This window comes from Podarcis liolepis (assembly GCF_965112155.1).
Source record: "Podarcis liolepis genome assembly, chromosome: 13".
Lineage (NCBI taxonomy): Eukaryota > Metazoa > Chordata > Lepidosauria > Squamata > Lacertidae > Podarcis > Podarcis liolepis.
This window is the reverse complement of record NC_139573.1, coordinates 11,454,667-11,472,877: the sequence shown is the minus strand read 5'-3', so window position 1 is coordinate 11,472,877 and position 18,211 is coordinate 11,454,667. Positions and strand designations below refer to the sequence as shown.

General features: G+C 46.8%; 1 protein-coding gene across 1 annotated transcript; it reads right to left on the bottom strand.

Moving 5' to 3' along the window:
- Positions 1-1,199: 1,199 nt before the first annotated feature.
- CLDN15 (claudin 15) lies at positions 1,200-17,960 on the bottom strand. The gene is made up of 5 exons (XM_083471264.1): positions 17,170-17,960; positions 7,275-7,439; positions 5,504-5,585; positions 4,694-4,804; positions 1,200-3,515 (listed from the first exon to the last, which is right to left on the bottom strand). The coding sequence occupies exons 1-5, from the start codon at positions 17,384-17,386 to the stop codon at positions 3,392-3,394; spliced, it is 699 nt and encodes a 232-aa protein (XP_083327390.1). The 5' UTR covers positions 17,387-17,960; the 3' UTR covers positions 1,200-3,391.
- Positions 17,961-18,211: the final 251 nt, after the last annotated feature.

Here is an 18,211-nt window from a genome sequence, read left to right as displayed (position 1 = left end):
TTGTCTTTCTGTCTTGCTGCTTCAAGAAACGAGGGTTGGCCATGTCTGGAGGATCTGTCTCATCACAGCCCCACAAATTCTCTTGTACTTGGAAGCAGAAAAAGGGCGCAAAAAGAGCCCTGGTTTATCAGATCAAAGACCCATCTAATCCCATCGTCTTCTTTTCACTGTGACCAATCAGCTGCCTGTAGGAAGCTTGCAAGCATGACTTCATTTTACCCTAAATGTCTCATCTTTTGAAGCCATTCCCCCTTTGCTTGGGGGGGGGGCATATTAAGTCATACGAAAGCAAGGCTTTCTGCAACAAAGACCTTTATCTAGCATTACTGAGCTGACCTGGCCTATTAAGGGAGGAATCCTTTGTGACACCCGCACTCCCCTCCCGAAAACGATTTACTAATGCCTTCTGCACAGGTTTGCAAGGAGAGAGGTGAGTTGCATGTACAAGCCTATACGGTTCCCTAGAACTTGGTGGGGCATGCATGGCAGGATGCGGACCTGTGGCCCTCAGGTGTCAGATAAGTCTCATCCATCATCACCCGTGGTGAGGGATGATGGGAGTTGTAGTTCAACATATGGACACCCACAGGTTCTTCACCTTTGCCTTCAGTGTGTTCCATGTTAGGGAGAGCAAGCTACTTTAACCATGCCTTTCTCTGGTCTCTTTTGTGTATCAACGAACCCAGAACAACTTGCAAGGCTTTGCCAAATCCAGTATGTTATGCCTTGGGAGCAAACATAAGTGGATTCAGTACACCACGCTGCTGAAAGGACTTCTTTCCAGAGCCCCCCGGGCACTATCGGGACTGGGGCACAGGAGTCTTTTGCAAGAGGATAAATAGAGGGTTTTTCAGCCCTCCTGTAATTAGGGATGGGGAGATGAATGATAGGACCTCGCAAGGTTGTCATGACTATGGAGCTCCCTGTACCATTGTCCTTAAATGCTAAGGGCCTTTTTTGGTTAGTGTGTGTGTGTCAGTGTGTTAAGAGTTGGGGTTGTGATGAGCAGCTGCTGAATGAAAAGATCGGAGCATGGAGCATTGCCATTGAAGTCTGGTCCGAAGTCATTTCAAAGCACTTGGTTGTAGGACGTTGCCATCAGTCCTGCCTGGGTTGCCCTACTTTAGTTCTGTTTAAGAATCCTGCTTTTATTTTAGTTGGGTTCCTGCAGCTGGTTGTAAACAGCAGACACCAGTCAATTGTCATTGAAAACAATGTTCATTTTTTATATATATAATATATAAATCTGAAATGTACAAGGTAGTGCTTCTAGCGCACAGGTCATGTGCTCCCAGAGTTGTTTTTCTCAGCATTGAGTGAGCAAAGACTCGGTTCAAAGTCAAAGCAAATTTCGCGTTTTCTTATCTATAGGAGTCCAGTTGCTCCTCTTCTCAGATGGAGGGAGGCCAAGTTACCCCAGGCTGCCATGTCTCCGCGTTGAGTATCTTTGAGTAATACTTATCACAAAGAGGAGCTGTTGAACGTTCTGTACAGGTCCAGAGTCCAGGTGCTATTATTAACCTCCTTATGTGTAATTGTCAGAAGTAGAGATCCCTTTCAACCAGAGCTTTTGGAGGGCTTTCAAGTCACCAGCTTGGTGTGTCATATCCTGAAATGCAAAACTTTTCAATATGCACCTCCAGCTGCATTTGAACTTCCTGCCCGCCGGGAGGAAGGCTGACACGGCCCTTTCAGCAGAAATATCCAAACCAGCAACACTGCATGAAAGGGTGACCTCAGTTTTCTTACACACCCTGTTTCAGGAGCCAAGCCAGGAGGTGTTATTTCAGAACAAAGGCTTATCCTTGGTTGCCAACTTTTCAACCAGCCCATGTTGCTGTGCCTTTCACAGGGTGATTTGTAACTCTGCAGAGATTATAACATTGACCCCTGCTGTGGAGCCACTTTCCCTAACCTGATGGCCTTCAAATGATGCTGGACTCTCATCTCTGGTCAGCTCCAGCCATCATGGCCAGCAATCAGGGAAGATGGGAGTTGTAGTTCAACCACATTTGGAGAGCACCAGAGTGGGAGAGGCTGCTGTGGAATAAACCAGGGCATAGCAGCTAGCGCTAATCTGAAAGGTGGCAGAGGTGTGCTCTAAGCAGTAGGTAATAATTGGGGGGGGGGAGCGACTCCTAGCGGAACCAGAAAGTACCCAAAACTGTATTTTCAGCTGTGAATTGCTGGAGATAATATATACATCCAATGCCATGCTTGATGAATGATGACAAAGCACTGGATCTTTTGATCTAACTGATCCCCATCTTCAAATACAAAAGGGCAATCAAAAAACCCTAAGGCTAGTAAGAGAGGGATGAGATACAGAAGCAACGCTGGTTTGCTTTACAACAAAAGACCTGATAGTTATTGTAAAAGCTAAAATTTCTACAGGATTTCTAGGCTTTTTGACATTTTGAAGCCACTTTGCTACTTCAGGGAGTGGGAATCAGAGGTCTTCTGTCTATGGTTGGACTTCCTATTACCCCAGACCAAGCTGGCTGGGGCTGATAGGAGTGGAAGTCCAATGGGGAGGGCACCTTTAAAAAGCCACATCTTAAAAGTTTGTCTTACGAATCCCCGAAGCAATCCTATTCTGTATCAGCAAGCCTTATTCAGTACTGTCATCCTGATTCAATATCATTTCTCTCCCCCGCCCCCCATCCAGAAAACTCAATCATTGTGGGTGTTGTCGGGGTGTGCAGAGATAAGAGGTACAAAACCTACAGAAAATACTATTTTGTTGCTATTTACAAGGGAATTTGAATTCAGACTACTTCTTTCCCCATAGAGACCAATCCAAGTATTTGGCGCTTTGGGCTGTAGGAAGTAAGGATAAAAACCAGTTCTTCTGAGCACGTTCAAAATCTTTTTTGGCCTCTCTCCCGATCACCAAGCGCATATGACCTGTGCAAGTGTCTGGAACAGACGAGAAGTTATTTCTCCCAAGAGAAATGGTCTGATTTCATCCCCTGCCTCTGTCGTTTTAAGAAGCCATCTGCTCCCAACGACAGGCTAGCCAAAACCTAGCAAGCCAGGGTTAACTGACCAACAGGGAACCGTCTTCATTCAGAGGAGAAGGAAGGCAAAATCATTTCATGTAGACAGCTCTCCTCCGCATTGAAGAACTGAACACCATTCAGCATTTTCCAGGGTCGGTTGTGGATTCAGCGTCTCTGTCCAGTTCCTGTTACCACCATCATCACCAGAAATGTCCAAAGGAATTGGAGCAGAGAGTGGGATATGAGAGAGAGAAAGAGAGCCCTTCCTACCATGGCTTGCGAGCTCCGTAAAAAAAGCCTTTGGGTTCCTGTGCAACCAGGAAAGCATCTGAAAACGTCTTTTTTGGAAAAATGCAAACAGAAAGGGGTGGTCACCCCACTGCAAAGGCTTAGACGTAAGCGTTCTTCCCATACTTTCCGTTGCTGCTGGCGTTAGACTCCCTGTGGGGGCGAGGGGCTGTGTTGGTGGGGGCTGACAGGACACTCTTGGGGGCCTTGTATGGGTAAGTGTAGCTGTGAAGACACAAAAACAGATGATAAATTTGATAAATTTCGTCGTGGCTTCGGCCTTGTTTGCTTCCTCTCAGAATTGCCCCCACCCCTTTCCTTGCTGTTTTCATAACCATCCCACTTTGTAAGGGAACCTGTGGCCTTCCATAGATTTGTGAGACTACAACTGCCATCATCCCTGACCATTGGTCATGCTGGCTGGAGCTGATGGGAGTTGGAGTCCAGCAACCTCTGGACTCCCTGTCCCTGGAGAAGACAATTCTAAGCTAAATGGACAAATAGCCAAAAGGCAGGAAGTCATGACAACCTCTCATTGCCTTCCCTTTTCTTTCTGGGTAATAATAATAATAATAATAATAATAACAATAATAATTTATTACTTATACCCCATACATCTGGCCAGGCCTCCGCAGCCACTCTGGGTGGCTCCCAACAGGATATTAAAAACACAATAAAACATCAAACATTAAAAGCTTCCCTAAACAGGGCTGCCTTCAGATGTCTTCTAAAAGTCAGGTGGTTGTTTATTTCCTTGACATTTGATGGGAGGGTGTTCCACAGGGCAGGCACCACCACTGAAAAGGCCCTCTGCCTGGTTCCCTGTAACCTCACTTCATGCAGTGAGGCAACCGCCAGAAGGCCCTCAGAGCTGGACCTCGATGTCCAGGCAGAACGATGGGGGTGGAGACGCTCCTTCAGGTATACTGGGCCAAGGCCGTTTAGGGCTTTAAAGGTCAGCACCAACACTTTGAATTGTACTCGGAAACGTACTAGGAGCCAATGTAGGTCTTTTAGGACCAGTGTTATATGGTCTTGGCGCCCACTTCCAGTCACCAGTCTAGCTGCCGCATTCTGGATTAGTTGTAGTTTCCAGGTCACCTTCAAAGGTAGCCCCACGTAAACCGCATTGCAGTAGTCCAAGTGGGAGATAACTAGAGCATGCACCACTCTGGCAAGACAGTTTGCAGGCAGATAGGGTCTCAGCCTGCATACCAGATGGAGCTGGTAGACAGCTGCCCTGTACACAGAATTGACCTGCGCCTCCATGGACAGCTGTGAGTCCAAAATGACTCCCAGGCTGTGCACCTGGTCCTTCAGCTAGGACCCAGAGGGGAAAAGGGAGGAAGGCATAAGTCCCTCTACCCACCCCACGAAAAGTCTGGAGCTAGCACTGCTCTCACCTCTTGTCCTGGGACAAATGGGTCTTACACGAACTGAACAGGCATCCTCCTCCAATTATCACAAGCAGCGAGGCGCTCCAGCCCAGGTAGAGGGCAGGTCCAATTTCATACCTGTATGTTGGAAACCATCCCAAAGGAATCTTGGTTAAAATCCTTTCATCACATTTTGTCATCCAAAAGGAATTGAGTTTGCAAAAGCAAACATGAAGAAAAAAAACATGTTTGCAAAAAACATGGCATGCCAGTGATGATGCGGTTGGACTCCCTATCCCATCAGCCCCTGCGGCCAGCAAGCCCAATGGTCAGGGATGTTGGGAGTTGTAGTCCAACGCCATCTGCAGGGCAACAGGCACCTTGTGCTGAGGTCAACTAAACCACGTGGATAATAAAACTCTTTACTCTCGACTCTTACGATATGCAAAAGCAGTCAAGGGCATGTTCTGTAAAACACCGGTCAGGAACTGCAGGCCCAGGGGCCAAATGCAGCCCACCCAGTCCTCTCTAATTGGCCCATGAGACTCTCCCCAGGCCACTCCCACTCTCCCCAGGCAACGCCTCCTCTTTTCAGGCTACACCCCCTCTCTGGTTCCACCAGGCACCCTAAATGCTTTTGCCTGGGTGAAATGTGTCCTTGCTAATGCTAATTTATTTAAGTATCATATATATGACAGTAAAGTCATTGTAAAGAAAGACCCAGTCATTAAGACAGTCTAGAAAGAAGACCTGCTTCTCTTTCCCTGTTTCATTGTTGTTCGGGGTCCTTTGATCTGACACTCCACCCCCACCCCTCCTGCCGCTCGGCAGACTTACTTTGTGCCGACAAAGAGGGGGTTAAAGAAATCCCGGGTAATATTGAAGGCATACCAGGAGATGGTCACCATCCCACAGATACCTGAGCAAGGAGAAAAAGAAAGGTTGTTTAGGACAGGACGAAGCCCTGGCACATCTCTGAGTACTAAAGAGGGACACTTTTGGTAGCTCAAGCAGACTGTCAACAATCGCCAGCAGAGGAGAACAAGACTTACTTGGGAAAGAACCAGGGGTCAAATGCGGCCCTTAAGTTTCTTCAGTCCGGCCCTTGAGATTCTCCACAAGTCACAGCCTTCCTCTGCCCCCTCCTTGAATGTTTTTGCATGGCTGGAATGTGTCCCTGAACTGTGATGATGCCCAGATGGAGAGGTTTGTTTGGGTGTGGGTGTGGGTGTGTAAGCACATCCATGTATGTAGAAACTTCTGGTGTTTGTGTGGCTGGGCATATGGTCCCCACAACATTGTTTATTAAGGAGATGAGGCCCTCAGGCTGAGAAAGGTTCCTCCCCCAGTTTTATTAAATCTCCCAATGTGGCAGGAGATAAAATAATGACAACCTTCCCGGCTTGTTCTGTGTCTCCTGCACCGCTGGGAGACTCCAAGCAGGGGTGGAGAACCACTTTCAGATGGAGGGCCAGGTTCCCATCTGTCGGACCTTCCAAGAGACACATGGCAATGTTGGGTGGAGCCAGAGGGAAAAAATGGGCATGAGCAGCTGGTGTCCATTTTGCATCTAGCTTCCTACAGTTGGCTAGTTCCTCCACACACCCCTCTGTGCACACAGCACTTCTTTTGCCTTTAGAGCAGCAGTTTTAGGGAGAAAGGTTTGTAGGGTTGATAGTTAAAATGCTTCCGAGCAACAGACTCTTATGACAGAATGCCTGGTTTTAAGAAATAGTTTGGCTGTGCAATGCATTTAATTCTGTTTTATGTATTTTGTTTTTTCAGTGGCTTCAGCTACACAAATAAATAACATCTGTACATAATGTTCATACCCTCCCCTTTCTTATTCTCCATCCAAGCAAGCAAGAGGCCGTGTCAGAATTCAAGGACCCATTGCAGCCAAGCAAAAACACTCTGGGAAGGATAGGTAAGCGTCAGGGACTGAGCCGAAGAGGAATGGTGGAGACTGCCTCCCCATCCTGACCCTTCCAGGGAGGAGGAAGAGGAAGAGGAAGACAGTATAGATTTACAACAGGGGTTTGAGGGAGGTCACAGCTCAGAGGCAGAGGAGAGGAAAAGCTGGCAAATCATAGGGGAGCCAGAGCAACACCTGGCTGACATGTAGTCATTAGAAAGCATTCCAGACCCTCCCTTGACCAGAACCCAGCGAGCCTTAAAAGTAGGAGAGCAAAGAGCTCAAAGACAGAGGCACCCATAGAGAAGACGATGAGAATGACGAATGAGGAAGTGAGAGAGATTAATTTAGGACAATGACATTATCCAACAGGCTGGGTTCTATAGCCTCTCTCTGTGAAGATTGAAATAAAAAAGGATGGTAAAAAACTATTCCTTGTCTTTATACTTTCCTGGGCAACCAGCTAGGAGCCGCTGATAGCATCCTGACAGTAAGTAGGACTGCTAAGTGGGTGGGGCTTGAGGAGAGGGGTGTGTCCAGGGGGCAGAATCCCCAGTGCCAGATAAGAGAGGTTCCCCACTCCAACCAAAAGGCTTATGAACAATCTCCAGCTTTGAATCCAGGAAAATTGCTCAGCAAGTAATTTCCGTCTTGGTCAACAGTCGTTAGGCTCCCTCTTTTCGCTCCACTTACCAGCCAAGATGAACATGCATCCCGCGAGAGCTGCCATCTTTGCCTTGACGTTGGGGTTCCCCTCTGCCACCTTGGTGCACTGCAGACCCAACATGCCGCACAGGATCCCCAAGAAGCCCAGCACCAACGCACTGATCATGAGGGCTCGAGATGCCTGCAGGTAAGCTGGAGAGGAATAGCGAAAAAGCTGGTCAGGGTTGACCCAGGCAGAACTTTCCAACACAACCCTGAAATTTGAGTTCCCAACTCAGGAGCTGCCACAGAGAGCGCACACTCCAGGGCCACAGCCACCATCCAAACTTCTGAGGGTGGTGGAACAAATGAGAGGGTCACAGAATCATAGAGTTGGAAGGGACAGTGGGGTCATCAAGTCCAACCCCCTGCAATGCAGGAATCTTTTGTCCAACACGAGACTCGAACCCACAACCCTGAGATTGAGAGCCTCATGCTCCTCCAAGCTTAGGGTCTGTAGGGAAGGAGGTAGTCTCTCAAGTGATTGGGGGCCTGAGTCATTTTGAGGCATCAGGCATAAGCCTGCATTTTATTAATGTTTGATCAGGACTTGTATATTAAAGAGGGCTTAGATTTTCAAAAGTAGATTTTCAAAAGTATTCATGCCAGGCAAGAAGGCTAGCTGCTTAAGAAAACACTGGCACTGTTTTCCTAGACAAGGGGCCCCTTTTTGATTGATAGCAGAAAGCAATTCTCAAAGTCGTAAAAGCTGAAATTACAGACTAAAAGCAGGACATTGACCCTACATGTTACAGAAGATAAAAAAACAGAGATAAACATAATTAGGAATGGGCAAATAGTAAAATGATACCATGGGCCTCTCTTAAACCTTGAGCTGTATTTTCTAAGGCCAGAGGCAAATGGGAGAAAAAAGCATCTAGCTGGGAAGTCTTTTTAAAGCTGTTTCTTCCTTAAACAGATAATGGGAAAAGCAGCTTGCTGAAGGGGAGGAGGCTTCTTCTGAAACTGTTTTAAACTGAGTCCTTTTCTTTCTTTCTCTCTCTACTTTAAAAAGGCCTTATTCCTTTTAAGAGGCTATCTGTGTTGTGTATTAAATATGTTGGCTTAAATGTAATTATGCAAAGGATTTAACAAATGCTAGAAGAGTTGTATTTATCCTGGAATTAAGTCAGCCAGCAGTTTAGCCCCCCTGCCAGACAGGAAGACGCCATCAAATGTTGTCCTGATATATTAGCTGTCAGACATTTGTTTAGAAACCTTCAAATGAAGGATATCTTTCAATGTTGATGTGAAACTCAAGATCCTTGACATATGTTTAAGATAAAAATTTAAGATTAACCATTTGTTTTAGAAGGCAATAGGGCAAGGAGGGCAAGAGGTGAGCTGGTAATTAAGATTCCTTGTTGAGACACATGTAAGATATATTACTACTTATTTGTCATTTATAGATGTAACAATATATAGCTGTTTGTCTTCCATATAAGGACAGAAGGATATGGGTGTATCTTTTTGTGATTGGTTCTAGCAATCAGCCAATAGGAAATCCAACCAGGCTGATTGGACAGAGGCAGCCACAGGAGGAGCAAAGGGGGCTGGATTAAGGGAATATAAGGGCTGGCCATAATGGCAGGAGGCCAGGCCAGAGCTTGGTAACCATATACCACTGTGCCTCTCATTTATTTGTCTGACAAATAAATAATTATTTTAAATTCTCTATTGCTGCGTTGAATATTTCATTCCAGCTAAGCGTTAACCACAAGCAGGGTGCTACATTTTAGGGCTTTAAACACTAAAGTGAGCACCTTGAATTGGGCCTCACAATTGCTCAAAGTGCAGCTGTTTCAAAACAGGAATGAGTTCTAAACTTGCAAGCCCTAAACGCAGTAATCTGGCTGCTGCACTTTGGAGCAACTGAAGAGCTCTTCAAAGGCAGACCCACGCAGAGCGCATTGCAATAATCCGATCTGGAAGTTACCGGAGCGTGGAGTTCAGTGGCCAAGTCATCTCAGTCCAAAAAGGGCCATCTCCCCACCTCCTGGATGTGAGAATTCAGGTCGCCTCACACCTCTGTCTGTTTGGGATTCAATGTCCGTTGACTGACCCACATCATCACCACCTCCAAGTATTGCTCTAGCAGTTTGCAAGCATAAAATCAATTATAAAAACCCATAGGTAACTAAAATACACAATAAAGCAATTCCGGGAAAACATCGCTAATTGAAATTTGTAACACAAAACATGGCAAAACAATCCGTTATATTTTTTTCTTCCTCCCCCCACCCCCTGGACATGGTATTAGCCTCGAGTTCCGGAAAGGTAGCTTTTGGAGTAAAGCAAAGGTGTCATTTGAGGAGTTTTTCACACCTGTGGTTCTGCCCAGTAGTATAGCTCTCTCTCTCACACAGACACACTATACACACACTGAGGGCTATTGTCATATAAACAATGAAACCGAGCTGTGCATGCCAAAACCACAAATCCCTTTACCTTTTCTTTGGGGGGGGGTGTGACTGTTTGAACCCTGCTGATAATGCTTCCCACAAGCAAATAAGCCAAATCAATGGCTCTTTAAAATGCCATTTTTAACCATTTGACCTTCCGCATATCACTTTTTTGTGTGTGTGTTTTTAAGGTACACAGAGATAGAGGCCGGGTGCATGAAGTTGTCGCCCTGCGCTACTGCTTCGTTTTGCTCCATGTTAAAGCCGGCCTTGGTTTAATTATCAATTGATCTTCTTGCTTTTTGATCCTGCCTTTTTTTCCATCAGGGAAACCAAGGTGATACATTGTGCGGTTCCCTGAGCACAGACCAGACCCAGGTTCGCTTTAGTTCCAAACAAGATGGTCGCCTGATGTCCTCCCAAACCACCCCCTAGAGCAGAACTTGGAAAGTTCCTTTTTAAAAAGAACAAACTCAGGTTTATCCAAAAGGAACTAACGTTCACATTTTAAGAAGGCAAACATGGATGTAGCCTTATAAGGCAGCTGCCCCCCCCCCCAAATCAAGTAAACAAATAAAAATACTTAACTAAAGGTAAAATAAAAAAATTCCTTCCAGTAGCACCTTAAAGACCAACTAAGTTAGTTCTTGGTATGAGCTTTCGTGTGCATGCACACTTCTTCAGATACAGATATATTTGTGTATCTGAAGAAGTGTGCATGCACACGAAAGCTCATACCAAGAACTAACTTAGTTGGTCTTTAAGGTGCTACTGGAAGGAATTTTTTTATTTTGACTATGGCAGACCAACACGGCTACCTATCTGTAACCTTAACTAAAGGTAGAAATTGAGGAAGAAACATCATGGACAGAATAATTGCCACACACAAGAAGAACAAAGAGAGAGTTTGAATGCTTCACCTGTGGGACTATAAATCATTTAATGTGTTAATGCGGATGGAAGTTGTTAAAATTGCAGTTGTGGTATAAGGGTTTGTTATTCTGACTGGAGTGTAATGGAAACTTATAAGATTTTGGAGTGCAGAAATATAGTAAATCATCAAATCATCAACTCTCGCATGTGGGGGCCACCTAAATTGTATAATTTGGCTTTTGAATGATTGGCATTATTAATGGTATTATAATTTGGCAATGTTAAAATGAGCCTTTTATTGGATTATTGTAATTGAAAATTTATTTTAAAAAATATTTTCAAGGAAAAACAGAAAAAATAAAGGTGGAAATGGTACAAAGATTTTGACAGCTTTTTCTGAGCCCTTGGGTTCAAAAGAAAGTAATTGGTAACAACTGCTGCTGAGACGTTTCATTCTGAATCTGCTAGACGGAACCAGACAGAGGATGGTGACAGGAGGGTGCCCCACCCCCCACCCCCCGCACAACATAAATCCTGGCTCCTACACCCATGAAGGCAATGGCTTTTAAAAATGTGGGCAATAATTTGCAGCAGACAAGTTCCCTGCTAAAAAGCCCCCCCAGGAACAACACAGAATCTCCCTGATAAGAAAGGAACAGATGGAGCATGTGGATTCCACTACCCAAATGGCCTCAGTCCAATATATCTGAAGGAGCGTCTTCACCCCCATCGCTCTGAGGTCCAGCGCCGAGGGCCTTCTAGCAATTCCCTCACTGCGAGAAGCAAAGCTACAGGGAACCAGGCAGAGGGCCTTCTCGGTAGTGGCGCCCACCCTGTGGAACACCCTCCTACCAGATGTCAAAGAGAAGAACAACTACCAGACTTTTAGAAGACATCTGAAGGTTTAGGGAAGCTTTTAATGTTTAACAGACTATTGTATTTTAATATTTTGTTGGAAGCTGCCCAGACTGGCTGGGGAAACCCAGCCAGATGGGTGGGGTATAAATAATAAATTATTATTATTTCATTATTATTATTTGACTCTGAATCCTTGTCCAGCATTGTCATACATCTCACTCTCTCGCTATAGGAGATCTGCACTCCTCTTCCTCCATCACACTTTCTGCTTCAATTCCAGATCTTTGCTGAAGGGTGGTAGGGGAGACGGATTGTGCCAGAGGAGGTGTGTCTCGGAGAATAAACAGGGAAGTAAGAAACAGGTTCTGCCATTCCCCGCTCACATCCTTTTTGGCCCAGACTCTCCTGTCTGCCAGTCTGAGGACAGCTCTGTGGTCATCAGTCCTGCCTCCGTTCATTGTCCAGGTGTTGAAATCTCTTTCTTCCCACCTCCACCCACCCTTCTTTCCTGTGGCAAACACACTGACTCACACATAGGCCAAGTACCAATGGCTCCCGCAGCTCAATAAACTCCAGCTGAGCTGAAGAGAAAAGCCAAACTTTCCGTTTGCACCTCTCTGAATTTTGCAGTGCCGTTCTCCATCCCAGTAATGTGTACAAAATGCACCAGGGTGATGTGTACATGAAAAAAGGCATGTTGTTTATTATTAGTGGAAAGTGCTGGCAAAAATGTATATAAAGTGGTACCTTGGCTCTCAAAAGTCTTGGTTCTCAAACGCTGAAAACCTGGAAGTAAGTGTTCAGGTTTTCGAACGTTTTTTGGAAGCCGAACGTCCGATGCGACTGTCGGCTATTGTTTTCGGGGCACCTTCACCAATCAGAAGCTGCACCTTGGGTTTCAAACATTTCGGAAGTCAAACGGACTTCCAGAAAGGATTAAGTTTGGCGCTTTTGTTTTTGCTATTTATTTTGCGTTTTTGTTTCTAAGGCTTTTTCGGTTAATTTGTTTTTGTAACTATGTGGAACCCAGTTCAGCTTCTGATTGATTGATTGTGTGACTGTGGAAATAGATAAAAGCCCCCCATCCAAACAATGACTATCATCAGTGCAGGTAAGAAAAAAATAATAATTTTAATTTTTATCATCTATAATACTGCCTTATTTATTTCATAGTACAGTGCATTGATTATTGCTTTCATTTTATGGATCAATAGTCTCGTTAAATAGTAAAATTCATGTTAAATTGCTGTTTTAGGGGTTGTTTTTAAAAGTCTGGAATGGATTAATCTGTTTTGCTTTACTTTCTATGGGAAAGCACACCTTGGTTTTGGAATGCTTTGGTTTTGGAATGGACTTCTGGAACGGATTAAGTTTAAGAACTAAGGTACCACTGTAGTAGGCAAAACCACATACAAAAATGTGTATATTGGGTGGGTGGGTGGGGAATCACTGGTGATTTTTTTCATGAGACCTTTTTTTAAAAAAAGTTGGATTGAATTTAAGTTTACTTATTTATTTGCAGAGTTAAAAATTGGTAACTGATGTCAAAATGTAGAGAGCTGAACTGGAAGACTGGAAAAGTGAAACATTGGGAGAGAACAAAATTGACAGATTAGCTGTTCCCTAGCAAGGAGGATGAGAGATAAGTCTGCTGCACAGCCTGTCCTGCACTCCCTAAAAACTGTCCTGCTGTCCTCAGGTGCCCTGAAGGATGCTGTCCTCTTGCCAGTGATGAACCAATATTCAGGTACCAGGCTATTCGTCATCTTTATGTGACATGGAGGATGTTGGAGGCACAAGGAGGACCAGTTTGTCCTTTGCCCAAGGCAGCAAAATGTCTTTTGGCTGAGCCTGTTCCTGCTCATGATGGGGTGATTGATGACCCAGCAGGAATGGATCCCAGGAGAAGGAGGGATGTGGCAAAGAAGGCCTCCTCCAATTGATTGCCCCCCTCCCACTGAGCTGCACCTAAAGGTGGGAAGGGAAATTTGATCCCATTGGCATTTAAAGGGGAACCTACCTAATTCACATTTTCAAAAAGAAAAAGCAAACCAAAACACAACAGTGAGCCATACTTCAAAATTCACACTTCTGTGAGTTTGGCATTGCTGTTCTTCAGCTTAGCAATGTGTACAAAAATGCAAACACCAGAGTGAAGAATTCATTTATAAGTGAAAACAAACTATTCAAATGTACTTGTGAGCCTAACATATACTAATGCATTCTGCTGGGGAGAATTGCTCTGCAAAAATGACAGATTTCAATTTTTTTTGTACATGAAGCAAAATTGCATGCAAAAAAAGTGTTAGGATAAATTCACACTAAGAATGCTAGTGAATTTTCATGAGTTCTTTAAAAACAAACAAATCACAAGCTGGTGTAAATAACTGATTTTTAAAAAATTATTATTATTATTATTATTACTACTACATTTAGATCCTGTCTTTTCTCAAGGGGCTCAGGGTGGCGTAACAGGGCCTCTCCAATCTATCATTTACAACAACCCTCTAAGGTAGGTTGAGAGTGAGTACTGGCTTAAAGTCGCCCAGCCACTACACCACTCTGTATCTCAGTGTAAAGATTAGGGAAAAAACCGAGATGCTGAGAGAAAGCAACGTGGCCAGATTATTCCATCCCTAACCGCACAGGACCATCTACTACCAATTGCCCCCTCTCAAAGTTGCTTTTATATTAGTAAAGCACAACAAAGCGCTCCTGTTAATGGTACAAGCCAGCCAGCCATGCCCTTTTCCAAGTTACTCCATTCCATCCCTCTCTCCTTACTGTCGGTCAGCATTCTGCGGCCACCAGGTTTGCTCGGTTCTTATTGGGCAGAAGCTCTTTTTGGGGGGTGGGGACTTCTCTCCCTTAGTCCTGCCCCCCTCCTAAAGCGTTCTACATATCTGCAGACTTTAGGTTCTCCTAAGGCCGCCCGTGATGGATCCGCCTTGCGCAGGGAAGTTCCATTTCAGCTACATAACCGACGGCACTTAAAGCCTGGACATCGGAAACAGAGGGAATGGTCACAGGCAGAGCAACTGAATACACCTAGCTGACAGCAGCCTGCAGCGGTTTGGAGAGATCACAAGCATCGGTGGCAATTCGCGCACAGTACGCGCCACGCCTTGCATCGAGCTGCGGTTAAAAGCACAGCTGCGCGAGCAGTTGGCAACCTCGGTTTGCACACAGTCGCCAGCCCCCTTCAGCCCCCTGGAAAGGACGCATTTTGTTTTGGTTTTTTCCATGATGTTACCTTCCCCACGTGCCAGCAGATACACAGCTGTTCTGAACGTTTGCAGCTAGCAGAACCGTTCTGCAAACAACCTTCCAGGATGCAGACTAACACAACAACCCCGTTTGGCGTATGAGGTGACAGTTGCAGCCAAAAGGTTACATTTTCCTATCGGAGATCATTTCATTGCTCATCGCTGCCCCCTGCAGGGCCTTAGGAGAAACGCTCATAATCGGCATCTTTTTTTTCCTTCACGCCCTCTAAGACAGAAGCGCTTCTCCCAAACCCCAGATGTGTAGGGGTGCGGAGAGAGAAAAGCACTCTGCACATGCCCCAGAGCACTGCATCAAAATGGTTCAGGACTGTGTGGGGCTTTTTTGACACAGAAGTCTAATTCCATCATGGTCAATCGAACAGGTACTGTACCCGTATCGCACACCCACCCACCCCACCGCCCAACAGTGCTTAGTTGGGAAAGGGAAAGGGACAATCCCAGATTGTCTCTTCCGCAGAAATTCCACGTGGAAAACTCTTTGTAGCGCTGCCTTAGCTCGATGCTGACGGAAGCTACATCTGTTGAATTTCTGCCTGTCATGCAACTATTCAAAATCCTGGAGAATCTTGGCAGAAAGATGTAACAGAAGGTTTCAAGCCTGCATCGAAGCCAGATCTAATGGGAAAAGGAGATTGCTTTGCACATGCTCAGAGGAACTTCTGTCATGGCTTTTGCATGCTGGCTGAAAGGTCCGACTGGCCGTTGGTTATATAAGCTAGTATAATACATAGGGCATGCTGACTTGGCAGTTTATCCCGGGGCAGAGTTTAAAATTCTGGATCACCCTTTCTGGCAGCCTTCGGCGAACTCTTCTCTAGATTCGCTATACAATATGCAAACTAATAACAAAGCGCCTCTGAGCATGGGCAAAGGACTTAAATATACCCAGCTAGCACTCCTTCGGGGTGACATCCCAGCTGCCGCAGGCAGGCAGGTGGTGTAACAAGTGTGGACCCCCTTCACCCCACTTTCCAGAAACGAATTTAAAGGCGAGGCATCCAGCCTGGAGGAAAGGGGTAAAGAGAAGAAGGGATCTCTTAGGAATTTGCTGCAACAGGTTCAATGGGAAGGGACTCTGCCTGGGTGGGTTTTGCCCAGAAATACACCCTGATGCCTACTAAGAGCTGCCCAGCAGGAAAATAGACCTGTGCGTGGGTGGAAGCAGGTAGAAAAGAAACTATTTTGGGATGCCCAAACAGGAGCAAATGCAGCTGCCGTTCGGAGCCGTTTCCATGACCCCTTGGTGTCATTCCCGTGGCCACTCGGAATCATTCTCCATGGCTAAAGTGAAAGCACTTTGTTAATCTAAGGAACTCACTGCCACAGGAGGCAGCAATGGCCAACCAAGGTGGTGTAAAAAAAGGATTAGACAGAAACATGGAGGAGAGGGCTGTCGGTGGCTCCTAGGCAGGATGGTAAGCTCTGCCTCCTCTACAGCTGCAGGCAAGAATGCTTCTGAAGACCAGTCACTAGACACCATAGGAGGAGAGAATGCTGTCGTGCTTGAATCCTGCTTGCTGGTTTACCACAGGCATCTGGTTGGCCACTGGGAGAACAGGATGCTGGGCTAGACAGGCCATTGGCTTATTCCAGCAAGCCAGGCATAGACAAACTCGGCCCTCCAGATGTTTTGGGACTACAACTCCCATCATCCCTAGCTAACAGGACCAGTGGTCAGGGATGATGGGAGTTGTAGTCCCAAAACATCTGGAGGGCTGAGTTTGCCTATACCTGCAGCAAGCTCTTCTTGGGTTCGTATGTCGTATAGTGTCCTTCCCATAGACAACACATGCCATTCCCATGGCCACCTGATTCACTCCCATGTCCACCTGGTGTCATTCCCATGGACATTCACTGTCATTCCCATGGCCACCTGGTGTCATTCCCATGGACATTCACTGTCATTCCCATGGTCACCTGGTGTCATTCCCATGGTCACCTGGTGTCATTCCCATGGCCACCTGGTGTCTTTCCCATGGCCACCTGGTGCCATTCCCATGGACATTCACTGTCATTGCCATGGCCACCTGGTGTCATTCCCATGGACATTCACTGTCATTCCCATGGCCACCTGGTGTCTTTCCCATGGCCACCTGGTGTCTTTCCCATGACCACCTGGTGTCTTTCCCATGGCCACCTGGTGTCTTTCCCATGGCCACCTGGTGTCTTTCCCATGACCACCTGGTGTCTTTCCCATGGCCACCTGGTGTCTTTCCCATGACCACCTGGTGTCATTCCCATGGCCACCTGGTGTCATTCCCATGAGCATTCACTGCCCTTCCCATGGCCACCTGATTCACTCCCATGGGCATTCGCTCTCATTCCCATGGCCCATGGATGTCCTGCCAATGGTCACCCGGCTGCCACTCGCCTTCCCACTTCCCTTATGCATGGATGCCAACCTGCCTTCCTGTCCTGCGAGACCCGAGGACCCCTCCTCCGCTTCCCTCCCCCTCCGCTCACCTGGCAGCTCCAGCAGCGACTGGAACTCCCAGCAGTTGTAGACGCCGGTGGAGTCGGTGGCGCAGCTCTGCCACAGGTTCTCGAAGATGGTGGAGGTGGTGATGACGTTGCCGGAGATGGTGGAGACCCTCCAGTAGCTGTTGAAGAGCGTGATCCCCAACATCCCGCAGCCGATGGTCGCCATGAAAAAACCGACGGTCTCCAGCATCACAGACATGGTGATGGAGAGGAGGAGGAGGAGGACTACGACGACGAGAGGAGGATGGCGATGGCAAAGGCAGATTATGGGATGGCGAGAACCGGGAGCGGAGGGGTGGGTGGTCTGGCAAGCAGGCAGGCAAAAGGGAGAAGCCCCGACGGCGAAGACGCGCGGCTGCCGAAGTGACACCCTCCGACGAGGTTTCCTTTGGACTCGGAAACTGCGCGGGCTGGCAGGTAAAGGCAGAGGCAGGCAGCCCCCCCTCCAAGTGACGTCAGGATCTGGACCAAAGTCCACCCCCCTCTAAGAGGCATGGGGAGGAGGGATCAAGAAGGCAGGTGCTTTTGGGGTGGGGAGAATAGCGGGGGTGGAGCCGCAGTGAAAGTTTCCCCCCTCCCCCCCTCCCACCCACACACTTTCTCTCCAGATGTTTGAATGCGCTCGCAGGATCGGGCACGACGATCGCGTATCTGCTCGGGCAACGCTCCTTTTTGTAATGGGGGGGGGGGGAGGCGGGAGATGTCAGACGCTACGTGTGTGTCACACACTTGCACAAGCACCCAAGAACGCCCCCTGTCTTCTTTTAGGTCCGGGAAAGGCGTGGGAGGGTGATGAAGATCCGGCGCGCGGAGCGGAGCGACCCCTTGGACGCAAGAGTCCCGTTAATATTGGACAGTTTCGCTACCTGTCCTGCTAAATTTAACAACCCGAGACGGACATGAGACGGTCCTTTGTGTGTGAGACACTGGGATGAGTCAACGCTCCTGGATCCGGCCACACGCAGAGTCCGCTGTGCCGGTTGCACAATATACTGTATTGGACAATCGAATTGCATTGTATTCC